This window comes from Chlorocebus sabaeus, chromosome 6, assembly GCF_047675955.1.
Source record: "Chlorocebus sabaeus isolate Y175 chromosome 6, mChlSab1.0.hap1, whole genome shotgun sequence".
Taxonomy (NCBI): domain Eukaryota; kingdom Metazoa; phylum Chordata; class Mammalia; order Primates; family Cercopithecidae; genus Chlorocebus; species Chlorocebus sabaeus.
Window position 1 is genome coordinate 57,520,813 of NC_132909.1, and position 19,643 is coordinate 57,540,455.

Consider the following 19,643-nt stretch of genomic DNA (forward strand, 5'->3'; position numbering starts at 1 on the left):
CTGTGCTGAGCATGGAGCCTGGTGCTGAGTTGATGCTGGGGAAACAGACACCACCATCATTGTTACTGTTATTTATGAATACCAGCATTGTTATTTATCTCTGAATCTCTCAGGGCCCAGCACACATCCCTCAGCGTTCAGCCTCATCTGTGGAGCATAAAAGTTCTACTTGGCGGTCGGGCACGGTGGCTCACGCCTGTAATCCCAGCACTTTGGGAGGCCGAGGCAGGTGGAACCCGACGTCAGGAGATCGAGACCATCCTGGCTAACATGGTGAAACCCCGTCTCTACTAAAAATACAAAAAAATTAGCCGGGCGTGGTGGTGGGTGCCTGTAGTCCCAGCTACTCGGGAGGCTGAGGCAGGAGAATGGTGTGAACCCGGGAGGCGGAACTTGCAGTGAGCTGAGACTGCGCCATTGCACTCCAGCTTGGGCGACAGAGCGAGACCTCGTCTCAAAAAAAAAAAAAAAAAGTTCCATTTGGCAAAACGGAGGGCCCCCGGGAGGAGGTGGGGAGCGTGCTCTCACACACACAGCCATAAATGCACACAGGTAAACAAACATGCAGACACCTGCACACCCTGTGCCAGCTTCTTACCTTCTGCTGCGCAGCCTCCAACGAGCAGGACCACAAGGAGGCCCATGGGACCAACCACGGATACCATGCCAGGGCCCCAGGTGGGCGCCATGCTTGGCAGCGACCTCCGATCTCCGCCCTGGAGGGGGATGGCCCCCCGGTCCCTCACAGAGAGGCCTCGAGCCGAGCGTCAGATGGGGCAGCGTCTGCAGAGACAATGGAGGGCTGTGAGAGGCGAGTGGGGAAATCCAGGAGACCTTCATGGAGGAGGCAGCGGGAGGGTCACATGGAGCAGGGGAGGGTCCTGAGGGGGCTGGTCATGGGAAAATGGGGAAGGATCACGGGGTGATGGGATGGAATGAAAGTGCTGGGCCCCTGCTATAGAATTAATGTGTCCCCCCCGCCAAAAAGAAAATCGTATGTTGAAACCTAGTCCCCACTAGGATGGTAATAGGAGGTGGAGTCTTTGGGAAGTGACTAAGTCATGAGGGTAGAGACCTCATGAATGGGATTAGTATCATAAATGCCCTCCCGGAAAGCTCCCTTGCCCTTTCTGCCACGTGAGGACACAGGGAGAAGATGCCTTCCATGAACCAGAAGACAGCCCTTACCAGACACCAAATCTGTGTTGTCTTGATCTTCGGCTTCCCAGCCTCTAGAACTGTGAGGTACGAATTTCTGTCGTTTACAAGCCACTTGGTCTGTGGTATTTGGCTATAGCAGCCCAAATGGACTAAGGCAGCCTCCAACCACCAGCGAAACCCCAACCCCAGCATGAGTCCCCAACCCGGGCGGGGCCCGTGACTCAGACCAAGCCCCACACCAGGACTGAGGACCTCTGGGGGTGCTGAGCCCCGATTTTCTCCAACTCACAGGCTGCTTCTCAGGAAGGAGGGGACTCCAGACTATGCTGTTGTCTGGCTCTAAAACCTGGTCCCCCAAGTCATGAGACAAATCTCTTCCACACACCTGCCTGTCCCTGCCCTGCTCTAAGACCTCCCATGGCTCCCGGAGCCCCCAGGGGAAGCCACTCCTGCTGACTTCACTGTTTCCCCTCGCTTGGAGGTACAGCCAGGCCGGCCAAGCTCAGTCCCACCTCCAAGCCTTATGCTTCTGCTGTGCCCTCTGCCTGGAATGCTGTCCCCCACCACATGACAGGTCTCAGCTCAGCTGTCACTTCCTCAGGAAGCCCTTCTCTGCCCCTCAAAGGTCAACTCCCCCTACATTCTACATCCCGGAGCGTCAGATATGACTAAGGTTATCCTCCATGATATTCACCCTGGTTCCCAAATTAAATGAAAAGATGTTCATCATTCAGCACGTTTCTCCTACAAGAACCTCAACTCCTCCTGGGCAGAAGGGTCCCTCATCACACACCTTGAACCCTGGAACGGCCCCCTCCCCATCTCCCCAATCTCTACTCTGTCCAGAGCCAGGTCAGAGGGCCGGGGAGGGGCAGGGAGAGGCCCAAGGATAAGATCTTTGTTACCCAGTCATGCCGGCACCCATGCCAGCCCATGCCCTGGGCGGGTCCAGGCTGTGGCCACAGGAACTGGTGGCACATAATAACGGAGCAGCCCCTGTGATTCTGACTCCCAAAATACCCAGCTGCGGTCACCTCGCCCAGCCCTGGGGCGGTCCCAGGGGAAGGATGGGCGGGTAGTGGCCAGGTCACAGCCTAGGGCGAGGAACGGGATTGGGGGGGCCTCGGTGTACATAGTGAGGCCACAGGCACATAGTCAGACCGGGCACAGAGAATGATGCCTGCTAAATCAGGCCACAGACATACACAGATATACACAGTCAAATCACCAACACACACCAACACACAGTCAGACTGCAAGCAGTTCTGTATCTGCAAGAGACACAGAAACAAATGTATTCACACAGTCAGGCAGCAGAGATGGGCACACGCACACGCACAATCAGGCAAATAAAACTTGCACATAGTCAGACCACAAACACAGACAGGCCCAAAATCAGACCACAGACATACACCAAGCTAGAAAAGATACAGACACAGGGTCACGGTGGGGCAGGCAGTACACGTACACAGTTAGGTTACAGGGACCGCAAACATGCAATTAGATCAGAGATACCTACAGGTGCACAAGCAGGTCAACGTCACGCGCAGACACGGGTGCCGGCACACTGTCAGACTATAGATAGGCCACTCAGTCAGCAGACCACAGGTGCGTGCACCAGTCAGCCAAATAGAGACGCGCAAAGTCAGATTCCCTTCCCACACACATATGTGCACACAGCCAGGCTACACAGACACGTACATGCATAGTCACACTCTACGTACACCTTGCACACAACCAGTTGGGGACTGGGAAGATGAAGGAAATGAGGCTCAGAGCACAGTCCCTTACTCTGAGTCCCCGCCCTGGCCCTTTAAGAGCAAAAGTCGCCAACAAGGAAGGCGGTGGCCCCAGATGGAGAAAACAGCCTGTGGCCAGCTGGGGCTAGGGTGACCACAGTGGCTGGCCCTGCCCAGAAATGCACATCTGCTTGGCCACACTGGTGGGGCGAGGTCAGTCCCAGACCACTTTGAACAGCTAGACAGGCCTGCAGAGAGCCTCTGGGGAAACTGAGGCAGCATAGCAAACCTGAAGCTCAGAGAGCACAGGTAGGAGTCATTTGCACAGAGAGCCTAGGTGGGGCACACGTATGGAGGGTCCCAGCCACAGCTGGCTCTCCCGCATCCCACGGGGACCTCAGGGCAGCCGCCTTCTAAACCGGGCAGCCCTAATTACACCCTGGTTCCCACGGCAGAGGCCATGTTGGGCCCATACCTCCCTGATGTCTGGGCAGGACAAGGCTGAGCCAGGCACAGGCAGGCAGGGCCTGGCCATGGACTCCCCCTAGATCCACCACTCCAGCCTGTCAGGGGCGGGGACGAGGGGCTATAGCAACAGGGGCATTTGAGGCACGGGTGATGCCTCAGGAACAGGGTGGTGGGAGGGGCCCAGGGAGTGGGGTTCAGACACTACCGCTGCAAAAGACAAAACATTCCAGGGTCCCTTAGGTGCCAATCCTCCCTAGGGGAACCTCCCATGATGGAGATAGGACCCTGCACACCCACGACCGTCCTACTGACTCCTGCTTCCACGAAAACCCCAGGTGTGGGGTCCTCTGCGAGGACTTGGGAGAGAAGATCCCGAAGTCCCATCAGCTCTGCCTTCAGAATCTCCCCAAACTGCCCACTTCTTACTCATTCTTCTGCCTCCACTTCTTCCAGCCCCACTGTCACCGGCCTGGATGGACATCGTCACCTCCACCCTGGTCTCCCAGCTCCCGCCCTCGCCCTCGGTTTGTTCCACCCACAGAAAGCAGAAAGCATCTGGCAGCACCTGAGTCAGGGCCTGTCCTTCCTCTGCCCACAGCCCTCCACGGCTTCCACCTGCCTCAGGGTCAAAGCCCAAGGCCTTCCTGAGGCCCACCAGGTTCTGCACGACCTGCCCCATCCCCTCCCTGCTCTCCCCTCCTCCTTCTCTCCCCTTCCTCCTTCTGCTCCAGCCGCATGGCCTCCTTGCTGTTCCTCCAACACCCCAAGTGTAGTCCAGTCCTACCCCCGGGCCTTTGCATGGGCCATTCCTGGATTTAATATTGGGTGAGGACCAAAAGGTGAATGGGAATTAGGGGCAAGGGTGTCTGTGCACTAGGAACAGCATGAGGAAGGGCAAGGGGGCAGCACCGAGAGGTCCTAGGAGGGAGAGGGGGAGAGATGAGGACAGAGAGGTGCACATAGACTAGACCCACAGGACAGCCAGGAGCCCTATGTGGCCCTGGGCAGGGAGGGACACAGTCAGGTTGGTGCCAGGTCAACCCTCCACCATGCCCTCTTGCAACAAGGCAGCCTGGGCCACCAGCCTTGCCACTGCCAAGCAAGGGAAACTAAGTCAGGTGCAGTCATCTGCAAGCTCCCAGGAAATGACACGGCTGTCAGGAAAAGCATGGCAGCCCATGGTGGCCAGTGAGGCTGCGCCAGGGCTAGGGAGAAGGGAAAGGAGGGACTGCTGGACCTTGAACCCGCATGGGGCTCAGGGAGGGTCTCTGCCCACCCCGCCTGGCTTTCGGGGGCTAGGCTGCCCACCACTAGCTCGTGGCAGCTGGTCGGAGGCAGGCACTTGCCTTTGACAGATGAGGAAACTGAGGCTCATGGAAGAACAGGGACTCAGCCAAGGCCCTCAGCTGGGGTGGGACTCGGGTCTAGAGCCCATGTTTAATCTTGTGACTGTCTTTCCCTAGCCACTGTGGGATCTCTGGACAACTCTCTCTGGGCCTGGTAGAGTCTGCTGGCCGCCTCTGGAGACTCCCCCGCGGTGCTAATGGGGGGCGAGTGGGCACCCATTCCAACCAGGCGCCAGGGCATGGTCACGCGATCTGGGAGCCGGCTTTGCGTGCCCACGCGGTCCAGGGAGCATAAAGGGGTGATTATGACCCAGGCCAGGCAGCAAACAGGCTCTGTCACCCGCACGAGGCGGGGGCTCCTCGGGCCAGAGGAGGCTCCGGCTGTAGAGTCTACCCTGTCCTATCCTGGGGCGGGAGTCTGGGGGCCTAATTCTAACCCTCAGGGGCCATCCCATGACCCCAGGGCAGGAGAAGCCAAGGCTGGTGACGCCAGCAGTGGGACTCAGGGAAAAGACCCTAACCCTGCACAGCATCTCCACCTTCACATCCACTGCCCACCCACATCTCTCCCATGCCACCGCCTGGAATGTCATTTCCAGAACTGGACCCTGGCCTCCAGCCTCCCTGGACCTGGGTCACTCCCACGTCCACTCAAGCAGGGACAGGCAGCGAGGGCCCCCTTGGGCGGCAAGCCCAGGCTCTGTGGCCACTGGTGGGCTCAAGTCAGCTCTGGCCAAGCCACTGTCCCTCCCAGGTCACCATTATCTCTCTATCAGGAAACGGGCTCAGGGAGGGGCTGGGTGGGACTGGCCCTTCCTGGAACTGAAGACGGGGGACCTGGCTTTAATTGACTATTGATTGTATTGGGAAGATGTGACAGCTCAGGGCACTGTCCCCAGGGGTCCTGGTGGCCAGGAGTGGAAGGGTGGGGCAGACAGGGAACCAGGCCCAGCCCTGGAGAGGGAAATCATTAAAGTCTACTGGGTGCCCCTGGGGTGCTGAGCCCCATTAGATGTTCTCTGTGTTTCCTGCTGTTTAACGGATTAGGAAACCGAGGCTCACCAAGCGTCCTGCATGGAGAAGGGGGCTGGGCTGGGTTAGAATTTGAGGCCAGAGCCTGGTTCTCAATCAAGCTCAGGGTCCATGCCCCCTAGGCGCCCAGGCTGCCAAAATCGCCCCATCAGTGTGTCCCCCATGCTGGTTTCATGGAACAACTTGAGACGCCAAGATCTGGGGGCACCCCTGCTTCTGCTCACACACCCACGGTGGCTCCCAGCTCCTGTGCTCGGCGTTCTGGCCCCTTCTTGATGTGACTGCATCCATCTCTTCCCTACCCACTCTTCCCAAAAGCTCCTGCAGTTCTCAGAATACACTGCCTCAGGCCTCTGAGCCTCTTCCCATGCAGGTCCCTCACCTGGCACACCCTTCCCCAGCTGGCCCACGGTCACAGTCAGCTCATCCTGTAAGCTGCAGCCACGAGATGCCTCCACTCCAAGCTAAGCCCTGTTTTCCTCTGCTGTAAAACCACCATGGCTCCCATCAACACGCATTAAAACTCAGACTGCTACCTCAGCCTCCAGAGCTGCCAGCCCGGCCTCTACTGACCCCGTCACGCCACAACCACCCATGCCAGGCTTCCCATGCCACCTTGATCCCCCCACTTGTGGCCCCTGGCTATTTACACGCACTGTTCCTTCCACCCAGCACACCCTTCCATATCCCCATCAAATCTCAGCCCTCACACTCATCCTCAGGTCTCAGCTGAGCTGTCACCTCCTTCAGGAAGCCCTCCTGGATGCCTCAGGTTGGATCAAGACCCATTCTGCGCTACCCCATCACAGCTGTGCTCCCACTGTGGGTCTGTCAACCCTCTGGATGGAAGCCCTCTTCCCACCCCAGGAACGTGGCAAAGCCGCTGCGTGCACTGGATGGCTGCTGCATACCCAGCTCCACCTGGCACTTTATCCACATCATCTCTGGGGTCACCTGGGTTTCAGAGGTGGAAACTGAGACCATAGACAGAGACCACCCCAGGCAATAGAGGCCAAGACGGGGACAGCCTCACACCCACCCTATGGGGTCTGGCTGAGATTTAAAGGGTGGGGGTGAGGCTCTGGAAGGAGCAGACAGGGTTTGGGGTTGACGCCAGCCTGGGGTCTGCAGGAAGCCCCTTGGGGAGGGTCACCAAACTCCATCAGCTCAGGACTCGCGGCCTGGAACGGCTTAGAGCCCAGGGACGGGAATGGGTAACGGAAAGGTACGAGCTGCCCTGACCATCCCAGAAGACACCACCACAGGCCCCTCCCTGAGGCCAAGCCCCCCAGTTTCTTAAAGCCCCCCAACAAAGCACAGAGGCAACGTGGGGTCCCCAGGCCCAAGGGGAGCTGAAACAAATGGATGGAAGTAAACTTTTGTGATTTTCGGGGTTGGCTAAGAGCAGGAATTCCTGCCATGCACCCCCCACCGCTACCTGCCCCCTCTGCGGTCCTGTTGCCTCCTCTGCCTTCTGCGAAGTCCCCAATCAGAGCTCCCCCGGGCTGGCAGCGAAAGCTGCCCCGCGCCTGGCTCCGCCCCCGGGAGGTGGGGGAGGAGAAGGGGTGGGGGGAGGAGGTCGGGCTGGGGGCCAGGCGGGGGAGGGGACCCTGCGGAGCATAACGGTCTGGAGTTTTCCAAAGTGCAAGCGACGGGCCTGAATGGGGGGGCGCCAGGCAGCAGCAGGCCCCGATTGTCCCTGGAGGGCAGCCAGCCCGGTCAGGCCTGTGCTAGGCTGGGGGGACCCCCGCGTCCCCCGTCTCGGAGCACGGAGCGGGAGCGAGGAAAGGGACAAAGCCTGGCGCGGCCCGGGCCTCAGGATGGAAGGGGGTCCCGGGCGCACTCACCCCGCGGCTCGGAGATCGGGCCCGGGCCCCGCGAGGCCTCCACAGGGCCCGCCGCAGCCGGTCCCCGCGTCCCTTGGTCCGCCCGGAGCGCGGCGCGCAGCGAAGACTCGGGAGAGGCCTCGGCCTGGGGAGCTCGGCCTGGGGGCGGGGCAAGGGGCGGGGCTGCAGGGGGCGGGGCTGCAGGGGACGGCCCCGGGGAGAGGGATGGGGGGGCAGGGATGGGCCCCGGCCGGAAGTGGGGCGGGGGGACCAGAGGGGAGCCCCATCTGGAGGCGCAGAGAGCCTCCGCGGGGGTCCGTGCAGCATTGAGAGAAGGGGCGCCCCAGGGAGGGCATGACCCAAGACCCCTCCCTCCCGAAGCCTGGTCCCACTGGGAGCCTCTACCCTGCTCCCCGCTTCCACAGCTCTGATCGTGGCCATGGCAACGGATGAGGAGGCTGGATGCCGGACGGGGCGGCGGAGGGCTCCCCAAACACACCCAAATACAGGAGGTCGGAGAAGGGGCAGAGTTCCCCTCCCAGTCTGGGTGGGACCTGAGGCCCAGCAGTGGGTAGGGGGAGGCGTCCCCTCTTTCCCCTCCTAGACCAGAGTAGGGGAGGGGCTCGGGTGCAGAGGCTTCCCTCCCGCTGGGGGTCCAGGGGAATGAATGGGGGAGCACCGTGGCAGAGGCCCCCCACCCTCGCCACAAGCCTGAGGAGGGGGCGGAGAGCGCAGGGCCAGATTGGAAACAGATGGGGCCGCCGTGCCAGGCCCGCGACACTGGAGCAGAGGGAGAGGAGGAGGGAGAGGGAGGGGCAGACCTGTCCGGGCGCCCAATCCGAGGCCGCGCTGCGCCCAGGGTGCGGGTTTGAAAACTCCACTGGAGAGGCCCGGAATGCAGAAGCCCAGCGGGACCTGAGGGTCTCGGGCACGGGGCGGGAGGCAGGGGCTGGGATGGAGACCCAAGGGCTCCCGCGTCTGTTCCCATCCCTGGTGAAAACGCCTCTCTTCCCAGCATCCGCGCTGAGGACGACGCCCGAACGCCAACGCCAACGGGATGTCCTGAGCTCTCAGCTATCATCAGCTGTGCTTCCTCAGGCCACCGGCCACGGCTCTAGGAGGCAGGCCCATCATCACCCGCATTCTGCAAAGAACGGAGCCAAGAAGGAGAGACAGCTGCCCACAGCCAGGAAGAGCAGGGATTGGAACTAGGGTTTGGGTCCAGAGGCGGAGCTCTCACCACAGTGCTGCTGGAGGCCTGGGGCCCCGGAACTGAGGGTACATCACGAATAATTTCAAGTCCCTTGGGTTTATCTAGGGACAGGGCCATCCTGGAGACAGACGGCCCCACTCTCTAGAAGCCATTACTCAGTGGGGCAAAGGATGTGGGCTTTGATGGGAGACACACAGGCGGCTGTGAGAGCCCAGTAGAGACAACTCCGCTCCCGTCCATGCCCTCCCACTGCTACCCCAGTGGGTGGCTCCCACCTCCCTCAAACATCGAATCAATGCCTCCCTCGCTGGGGGATCCCACACTGCCCCTTTCCCTTACCATGCTTCAGTTTCCCCCCTCTGCAAAATGGAGCATGGAATCCCCCCACCCCACCTCCAGCACTAGGTGGCCTAGTCCACAAAGCACCATGCACACAGTAGGTGGTCTGTGAGTGTCTGCACACAGGCTCCCTGCCTGCCCCTTTGACACAAAGCACACAGTAGGAAATAAACACAGGATGCCTTGACGCCTCCCATCCCACGCAGCGCCACCCTCAGCGAGGTACACAGTAGGTGCTTCATGGAGGCGGCGGCCTGGTGCCCCAGCACCACCAGAGGCACCTAGGAGGTGCCCTGTGTCAATGAAGGCATAGGAGCAACCAGCATGACCTCCCCAACTCGGCTGGGCACACAGTGGGCCCTCAGGAGCAGGGTAGGCACCTTGTTTGCATCTGCGGCAAGGCAGGGGCTGAGACAGACTCGAGCTTGAATCCAGGGATGCCCCGTGTGTCAAGAAAAGACCCGTACCTCTCAGGCTGACGGTTTCCCCATCTGCCACATAAGTCAAGCGCTGAACAGGCAGGCGTTCAGTGAATCCACACTGTCAGGAGGCTCAGGGCTGTTTGACCTGCGACAGACGGGCCTGGCTCCTGCCAGCCCCTTCCCAGCCAGTCCTGCCCTCTCTGGGCCTCTTGCCCATGTCTCTGTGGAGACAGACTCTTGCTCCTATTCCACAGTGGTGACCGCAGTTGGCAGGGGACATAGCTGCCCCTGAGGGGCTGAGGAAGTTGGGCCAGGTGCCCTCCCCCTTGGCTGGGTGGCCCCATCAGCACAGAGCCCTAAATGCGCCTAGTCCCGGGTCTGCCTCTCCCAGCAGACTGTGACCTCAGTGGACAGAGCAGGGTTTGTCTCGGTCGCCCAGTGTCCCCAGCACCTAGCACAGGTCCATGGTACAAAGGAGGTGCTCAGCAAACATTTGCACAATCAGGCCCAGCCTCACCCAGGAGAGCCCCTCCAACCTTATTCACCTCCAAAAGCCACACCGTGTGCCCTTGTCATAAAGCAGGCATCTTCGCCCACCCTTTTTCAAGACAGGGTCTCACTCTGTTGCTCAGGCTGGAGTGCGGTGGCACCATCATGGCTCACTGTAGCCTCAACCTCCCGGGCTCAAGTGATCTTCCCACCTCAGCCTCCTGAGTAGCTTGGACTACAGGCACGCGCCACCATGTCTGGTTAATTTTTGGATTTTTTTTTGTAGACATGGGACCTCCCCAAGTTCCCCAGGCTGGTCTCGAACTCCTAGACTCAAGTGTTCCTCCTGCCTCAGCCTACCAAAGGGCTGGGATTACAGACATGAGCCTGTAACAAGGTTAAGCCCTGCCTACCCTTTTCTAAACAAACATTTCCAAGCACCTATGCCAGGCACAATTCTAGATACACAGTGACGAAGACTGATAAAGATGTCTGCCCTCAGGGTGCGGACGCTCTGTTGAGGGTGACACGTGAGAAACAACAGAAATAAAATCCACTGTGGGTCAGATGGTGGTAAGGGCTCTGAAGATGATTGGGTTGGGGGTTGTAGGATGAGGCGGGAGGATCGCCTGAGGCCAGGAGTTTGAGACCAGCCTGGGCAATACAGCCCATCATCTCTACAAAAACTTAAAAAAATTAGCTGGGGCCAGGCAAGGTGGCTCAAGCCTGTAATCTCAGCACTTTGGGAGGCTGAGACGGGCGGATCACGAGGTCAGGAGATCGAGACCATCCTGGCTAATATGGTGAAACCCGTCTCTACTAAAAAATACAAAAAAAACTAGCCAGACGAGGTGGCAGGTGCCTGTAGTCCCAGCTGCTCGGGAGGCTGAGGCAGGAGAATGGTGTGAACCCAGGAGACGGAGCTTGCAGTGAGCAGAGATCTGGCCACTGTACTCCAGCCTGGGCAACAGAGCGAGACTCCGTCTCAAAAAAATAAAAAAATTAGCTGGGCCTGGTGGTGCATGCCCGTGGTCCCAGCTACTTGAGAGGCTGAGGCGGGAGCATCGCTTGAGGCCAGGAAGTTGAGGCTGCAGTGAGCTATGATGGTGCCACTGCACTCCAGCCTGGGTGACAGAGCAAGATTCCGTCTCTAAAAAAATGTAAAATAAAATAAATACAGGATAGGAGAGAGGGGAGGTGACACACGAATAAAGACCAGAAGGAGGTGAGATAAATAAAGACCAGAAGGAGGTGAGAGAAAATGAAAGAGGATTCCAGACAGAGAGCTCAGCCCATGCAAAGGCCCTGGGGCAGCACCACACCTGGTGTGTTGGAAGAATGGCAAAGAGGCCCGTGTGGCTGGAGCAGAGTGAGGAGGGGGAGACAAACAGGAAGGGAGGGGAGGGAGGGAATGGGACAGGATTCGCAGGGCCTCAGAGGCCTCCGGGAGGAATTGGGCTTTGACCCTGAGGAAGGTGGGAGCCATGGAAGGCTGTGGGTAGAGGAAGGATGGGCCCTGACTCAGGTACTCACAGATATCCTCAGTTGCTGTGGGGAGGGCAGACTGTGGGGGATGACTAGGCTGGGGTCAAGGTAGGCAATGATGGGGCTGGAGTGGGTAAAAGATGGGAGAGAAGGGCACATTCTAGGCAGACCCAATGGAATTTTCTAAATGACTCGTTCGGGGATGTACATAAAAGAGGGGACTCAAGGATGACTTCCGGGTTTTTGGCCTGAGCACCCTAAAGGTTAAGGGTGGCCACCTCCAGGAAGCCCTCTCTGATTGCCCCGCCTACCCTGTGCCCTTGAGGGCTGACCCCTGCAGCCCCTCCAAAAACATTCCATTGATATGTCCTCTGTATACACCCAGGAGGCGGCTGCCCTTGGGGAGGAACACGGGGCTGGATCACGTCAGCTCCCACAGCTGGGACGTTGGGGGGTAATTTTTTTCAAAATAACTTTTCTTCTAATTATAAAATAGGCGCGTGCAGCAGAAAATTAGGTAAAATCAGCATAAAGAAGAAAATAAAAGTTACCCACAATCCATCCCTCGCCTAGAGAGAAACTGTTTCATGAGGCCGTTCTCATTCATTCTTTCCCTGTACATGTATTGAGCACCTACTGTGTGCTGTGCTGAGGACACAGTGGTGAGCACAATGGAACCAGTGCTCCTGCCCTTGTTGGGGGGACACAGATAAGTTGGGGGGATGGACACCCACAGAGAAAAACAAACACTGTCTATAATGCAAGGCCTGGCAGTGCTAAGAGATGCCAATAACAAATAAACCACACTGCAAGGCTCCAAAAACTGGGGGATCCCTGAGGGAACCTCTTAGAATTGGTGACAATTGCATTTAGACCTGGAGGAAGAGAGCAAATCAGACATACAAACACCTATGGGAACAGAGTTCCAGACAGGAGGAACAGCAAATACAATGGCCCTGAGGCTAACCATTTCCTTCCAGTCTTTTTTTTTTTTTTTGAGACAGAGTCTTATTCTGTTGCCCAGGCTGGAGTGCAGTGGCACGATCTCAGCTCCCTGCAACCTCTGCCTCCCAGGTTCACGCAATTCTCCTGCCTCAGCCTCCTGAGTAGCTGGGATTACAGGTGCACACCACCATGCCCAGCTAATTTTTTGTGTATTTTTAGTAGAGACAGGGTTTCACTATGTTGGCCAGACTGGTCTCGAACTCCTGACCTCATGATCTGCCAGCCTCGGCCTCCCAAAGTGTTGGGATTACAGCCGTGAGCCACCATGCCCAGCCTCCTTCCAGTCTTTCTTCTATGCATACAAATGGATGCTTTTCTTTCGTTCAATGGGGATCACCATCAGGAGACCACATTCCAGTGTCCAGCTCACAGAATTTAATCAATTATCCCATTATCCCAATTATCCCACTTATCCCATTATGTCCCTTATAAACAACACTGTGAGGGACATCCTTAGACACAGCTGTGTCCCTTCATCTCCTGAAGAAACTTCCAAAGCAGGGGTGACTTTGTTCTCAAGCCTTTTAAACCTTTCCTGACGGGGGCCCCTCAGAAAAAACCACACCCTTGGCACACCGGGGCAGGACCCCCTCCCCCAGCCTATCTGTCCCACCTCCTTCATATTTGGCACCAAAAGCCCCAGACATTTCATTTAGGTACAAACTCTGTACTCTTGGCTGCGAGAGCCAGAGAGAAACTGGTCGGGCAGCTTCCTCTCGGTTTCCCTGCCCTGGTCTTGCCCATGCCCAAGGCTCCCGCCTCCTACCCAGCACAGCATTTGTGACCCGGGGCATGGGCGGGTGCCAATCAGCCAGAAGCCTGCCTCACCCACGTTCACATCACAGCCCTGGCGCCGGGTCTACCCGCCAGCCACACCGCAGCGGGCATGATGCCCACCGCAGGCACACCCCAGCTCCATGTCTGCCTTTTTTACCCGTCCACCCCCGCAAGCCAGGTTACCTTCCCCTTCCTGGAAAATTTGAGACACCTTCAGGCGTGGCTGGATCCAGCAAAGCCATTCCTCCCCTGTCTTCCCCAACTCTGCTGACGGCAGCTACGTCCTTCCAGGGGCTCAGGCTAGAACCTGGAAGCTGGCCCTCAATGCTCTTCCTCCCTCACCCCATATGCTATTTGTTTGGAAATACTCTCACGTTTCCCTCCTTAATTTCTACTCACTTTGTCCATCTTTCTCCATATTCCCTTCCCAACCCATCCAGCTGGATTATTGCCTGCTTGGACCAGCAGTCACCTCTGCCCTGGTCACCAGCCTCCCACCCTCGCCCTCCACAGTCTGTCCTCCCCACAGCACCCACTACATGGTGCCGGTGAGCACCTGAGTCAGGTCCCGTCCCTCCTCTGCCCACAGCCCTCCATGGCTCCCACCTCCCTCAGGGGCAAAGCCCAAGTCTTCCTGGTGGCCCACAAGGGCCTGTACAACCTGCCCATCCCCTCCCTGCCTTCTATTCCTCCCTCTCTCCCCCTCACTCACTCTGCTCCAGCTACATGTGCTTCCTCGCTGTTCCTCCAGCACCCCAAGTGCGGTCCTGCCCCAGGGCCTTTGCACAGGCTATGCCTCTGCCTGGAACACTGTTCCTCTATATTTTCATGTCACTTTCCTTCTCACCCTTCCATTCTCCCTCAAGGATCACCTCCTCAGAAGCGCCCTGGCTGACTACCTCACTCAAGCAGCACCCATCACCCTTTATCTTACCGTCACCTGAAATTCTCTCTCTTTACTCACTGTCTGGGTCTGAGTTATCAAATACAAGAATCATTAGCGACTGGGCACGGTGGCTCACACCTGTAATCCCAGCGCTTTGGGAGGCCAAAGTGGGTGAATTGCTTGATGCCAGGAGTTTAAGACCAGCCTGGGCAACATGACAAAACCCCATCTCTACTAAAAACACAAAAATTAGCTGGGTGTGGTGGTGCACACCTGTAGTCTTAGCTAACTGGAAGGCTGAGGCACAAGAATTGCTAGAACCCAGGAGGTGGACATTGCAGCGAGCTGAGACCATGCCATAGAACTACAGCCTGGGCAACAGAGTGAGACTCTGTTAAGACAAAAACAGAAAAGAAAAATGAAGTAAACTTTAAAATTGTGCTTCTCAAGTCACACCAGCCACATTTCCAGACTACTGAAACCCACATAGCACACTTCCATCACTGCAGATTGTTCTGCGGCCAGTTCTGCCAGGGAGAATGGGGCCAGGCCAGTCTTGGTCATCACCAGGGTTGAGTACATAGTATGTGCTCAATAAATGCTTTCTAAATGAAGAAGTGAGCCGGGTGTGGTGGCTTACGCCTGTAATCCCAACACTTTGGGAGGCCGAGGTGGACAGATGACTTGAGCCCAGGTGTTTGAGATCAGCCTGGGCAACATAGGGAGACCCCATCTCAACAAAAAAATACCAAAATTAGCTGGGCATAGTGGTGCATGCCTGCAATCCCAGCTAGTTGAGAGGCTGAGGTAGGAGGATTGCTTGAGCCCAGGAGGCAGAGGTTGCAGTAAGTGGAGATTGTCCCATTGCACTCCAGCCTGGATGACAGAGTGAGACTCCGTCTCAAAAAAAAAAAAAGGTGGCAAAATATATGTAACAAAAAAATTACCATAAAAATATACAGAGATGAAAGAGTGAAGACATCAATGGCTCAGAGGCCTTGCAGAGGCCGGAGGTGCTGACCAATGGCACAGAGATCAGCAGGTACCGTCTGCAGCCACAGTCCCCTGTCCACTCTCACTCCCCGGGCAGCCACGTTAGGATATCCAAACTCCACATTTCCAACATGGGGACACGGAAAACCAGAAAGCAAAAACCACACTGCTGGGCTTTGAACCTGGATCTCCCTGGCTGGCCAGCGAAGCATCCTCTGGGAGCTCCTGCTCTAGCCCCAAAGGCAGAAACTTGGAAAAGGCTTCCATGCCACAGCCAGAGTCAGCTTCGCAGTGCCAACGTGCTGACTCAGCCAAAAGTGAGGGACAGGGGGAGGGACAGAATGGCTGGTCCCCCTGCCAGGTCCCATTGCCAGCCTGGGCCCCTGCCAGACCCACCGTCTCCCACCTTGAGCCAGCGTTGAGTGCATTAAAGTTGTTGCTGCTTTTTTTTTCCTTTTTTTTAGATAGAGTCCGCTCTGTCACCCAGGCTGGAGTACAGAGGCGTGATCTCAGCTCACTGCAACCTCTGGCTCCCAGGTTCAATCGATTCTCCTGCCTCAGCCTCCCGATTAGCTGGGATTATAGGTGCCCACCACCACACGCAACTATTTTTTGTATTTCTAGTAGAGACAGGGTTTCACCATATTGGTCAGGCTGGTCTTGAACTCCTGACCTCAGGTGATCTGCCTGTTTCAGCCTCCCAAAGTGCCGGGATTACACGCGTGAGCCACTGTGCCTGGCCGCAAGTGCATTTAATGGATCTGGCCACATCCACTCTGCAAGATGCCTGCGGGTCTCTTGCTCAAGCACATCCTCCCGCTCTGCACCCACCAGTCCCCAGGGAGGGTGATCACGGTCTCCCCCCAATCCTCCCCTCCTTGCTCATGACTCTGCCATGTCCCAACACCCCCCACTGATTGATTGATGGATGCATGGATGGAATCTCACTCTGTCGCTCAGGCTGGAGTGTAGTGGGGCAATCTCGGCTCACTGCAACCTCCGCTTCCTAGGTTCAAGCGATTCTCCCACTTCCAGCCTCCTGAGTAGCTGGGATTACAGGTACACACCACCACACCCGGCTAATTATTGTATTTTTAGTAGAGATGGAGTTTCACCATGTTGGACAGGCTAGTCTTGAACTCCTGACCTCAAGTGATCTGCCTTGACTTGGTCCCCTGAAATGCTAGGATTAGAGGTGTGAGCCACCACACTCGGCCCCCCATTTAATCATTCATGTAGGCTGGGCATGGCCAGCCTTGGGAGGCCAAGGTGGGAGGATTGCTTGAGCCAGAACTTTAACATCAATCTAGGGAACAAAGTGAGACCCCCGTCTCTAAAAAAAAAATTAAAAATTAGCTGGGCATGGCGGTATGTGTCTGTACTGCCAACTACTTGGGAGGCTGAGGCAGGAGGATTGCTTGTGACCAGGAGTTTGAGGCTGCAGGTAAACTAAGATCCCGCCACTGAATACCAGCTTGGGCGACAGAGCGAAGCCCTGTTTAGAAACAACTTTCATGCCACTGCCTCCCGCCTTTTCCTTAAACCAATTGACTTTAGAAACTAATTCAACAGTATTGTGTATCTCTAAGGAAGACCCAGAAGATTCTGCCCTGCCTTGCAAGTCACCAGAAACATTGTTACAATGAAAATAGTACCCAGTTATCCCATGGCCACTGGATACTGTTGCGAACACCAGCAGCGGATGGGATTTTGTTACAAAGAAATTGGCAGGTGTTAATGTTTGAGCTCACCCTGAATCTCCCTGGGCTTTCCTCCCTGACGTGTTAGGAACTGAAAGGGAGTCATTGCTGGTGTGTGCAGCTCTAGGCTGCCGGATGCCTCCTCCAGAGGCCACCCCCAAACAGCCCCATCCTAGGGGTGCGTTCCTGACTTCAAAAACCACGGCTCACGAGAGGCAGGAAGCCCAGGTTCTCTTCCTGAGGGAGCTGTGTGGACCTGAACAAGTCCTTGCCACTCTCTAAGACTCAGTTTCCCCATCTAAGCACCAGGGAAAATGGGCTCTTGGGTGCCTGGGGCTGATTTTTGTGGGTTCAAAGTCTCTAAAGATCAAGGAAACCGAGGCACAAACCACGGAGGTCCCCAAGGCAGGGCTCGGTGTAGCTCCTAATTCCTCTGGGTCCCCTGCACAAGGATGGGATTTGGTTTTGGTGACAGTTGAAACTCCAGCACCTACTGTGTGCTAGGGCTGCCTTGAATGCTGGGGACACAGTAGAGATCAAGGCAGATAACCTCGAAGGGTTTCTGTTCTGGGGAGACAGTGACAGACGGGGACAGCCATGGAAAGCCAGGGGCAGAGGACACACCACGTGCAAAGGCCCTGAGGTGAGGATGAACACACGAAGTGCTGGATAAAGAGGGGGGCTGGTGTGGAAAGAGGGCAGAGTGAGTGAGCAGGGGTGGGATTTGAGGAGTAACAGGAGTGCAGGCCGCAGTGGCTCACGCCTGTAATCCCAGCACTTTGGGAGACCAAGGCAGGTGGATCACTTGAGGTCAGTAGTTCGAGACCAGCCTGGCCAACATGGTGAAACCCCGTCTCTACTAAAAATACAAAAAATTAATCGGGTGTGGTGGTGCGCGCCTGTAATCCCAGCTACTCGGGAGGCTGAGACAGGAGAATCGCTTGAACCCGGAAGACAGAGGTTGCTGTGAGTCAAAATCACACCACTGCACTCCAGCCTGGGTGACAGAGCGAGACTCTGTCTCAAAAAATAATAATAACAATAAAATAAACAGAAGCACGGAGGCCATGGCCCTCCATGCCATGTCAGCGTTTGAGGAATGAAAAACTGTCACACCTGGTAATGATTTGTCTCTCAGCACCCCTCCAGCATTTATAAGGCACCTACTGTATACCAGGCTCTGGGCTGAGTACTAAGGACGCAAAACGACTGTGTGAGGCAGACAGGGGGCCCTGGAAGTTAAAGGTCAGGTCTTGGCCAGGCGTGGTGGCTCACGCCTGTAATCCCAACACATTGGGAGGCCGAGGCAGGCAGATCACAAGGTCAGGAGTTTCAGACCAGCCTGGCCAACATGGTAAAATCCCCATCTCTACTAAAAATAAAAATAAATTAAAAAAAAAAAAAAACACAAAAACTGCGTTGGCTCACGTCTGTAATCCCAGCACTTTGGAGGCCGAGGCAGGTGGATCACGAGGTCAGGAGATCGAGACCATCCTGGCTAACATGGTGAAACCCCGTCTCTGCTAAAAATACAAAAAATTAGCTGGGCGTGGTGGTGGGCACCTGTAGTCCCCGCTACTCGGGAGGCTGAGGCAGGAGAATGGCATGAATCTGGGAGGTGGAGCTTGCAGTGAGCTGGGGTGGCGCCACTGCACTCCAGCCTGGGTGACAGAGCAAGACCCCGTCTCTAAACAAAAACAAAAATAGCCGGGCATGGTGACGGGTGCCTGTAGTCCCAGCTACTTGGGAGGCTGAGGCAGGAGAATCGCTTGAACCCAGGCGGTGGAGATTGCAGTGAGCCGAGACTGCGCCAAGACTGCAGTGAGCCAAGATTGCGCCAAGACTGCAGTGAGCCGAGACTGCGCCACTGCCTTCCAGCCTGCACAACAGAGCAAGACTCCGTCTTGGAAACAAACAACAACAACAAACATCAGGGCCGTGGGCTGGGCGTGGTGGCTCACTCCTATAATCCCAGCACTTTGAGTGGGAGGTCGAGGCAGGCGGATCACTTGAGGTCAGGAGTTCAAGACCAGCCTGGCCAACATGGCGAAACCCCATCTCTACTAAAAATACAAAAAAATTAGCCAGACATGGTGGCAGGTACCTGTAATCCCAGCTACTTGGGAAGCTGAGGCAGGAGGATTACTTGAATCTGGGAGGTAGAGGTTGCAGTGAGCCGAGATCACATCATTGTACTCTAGCCTGGGTGAAAAGAAAGAAACTCTACCTCAAAAAAACAAAATAAAAATACAAAATTAGCCAGGTGTGGTGGCGCATGCCTGTAGTCCTGGCTACTCAGGAGGCTAAGGCAAGAGAATCGCTTGAACCCGGGAGGTGGAGGTTGCAGTGAGCCGAGATCACACCACTGCACTCCAGTCTGGGTGACAGGCAGACTCTGTCTCTAAAAACAAAAAACAAAAAGAGGTCAGGGCTGTAATGGGGGATGTCACAAGGCTTTCAGGAAGAGGTGAGGTCTAAGATGAGAAGGATGGCAGAAATCGCGCTGGGCTGGCGCAGGGATGTTGGGGAGCAGGAAGGGTGTCCCAGGTAAACGGAACAGCATAAGCCAAGGTCTGGAGGCAAGAGAGGTGCAGAAGAGAAAACCTCATTAGCCCTGAACAAAACAGAAAAGGAGAGGGTGGGGACCCTGGGCCAGGTCCTATCCCACATGAGAGGCAACTGAGGGACATAGGGGGCTGCTGGTGGGGGGTGGCAGAACTTCCCACAGCCCCCCAGAGCTCAGGTGAGGGCATGACCTCTCT

General features: G+C 56.5%; 1 protein-coding gene across 2 annotated transcripts in view; it reads right to left on the bottom strand.

Annotated features, from left to right (window-relative positions):
* Positions 1–19,643, bottom strand: part of PTPRS (protein tyrosine phosphatase receptor type S) — a 136,457-nt gene that overhangs the window by 80,758 nt on the left and 36,056 nt on the right. The window contains exons 1-2 of one of the 2 annotated variants that reach the window (XM_037994384.2): positions 7,594–7,729; positions 599–783 (exon numbers count right to left, since the gene is read on the bottom strand). In XM_037994384.2, coding sequence (XP_037850312.1) covers positions 599–689 — 91 coding nt within the window. In that variant the 5' untranslated portion in view covers positions 690–783; positions 7,594–7,729. Of the gene's footprint in view, positions 1–598; positions 784–7,593; positions 7,730–19,643 lie in introns of those variants that run through there. The other variant, XM_073017078.1, reaches the window with a different exon arrangement.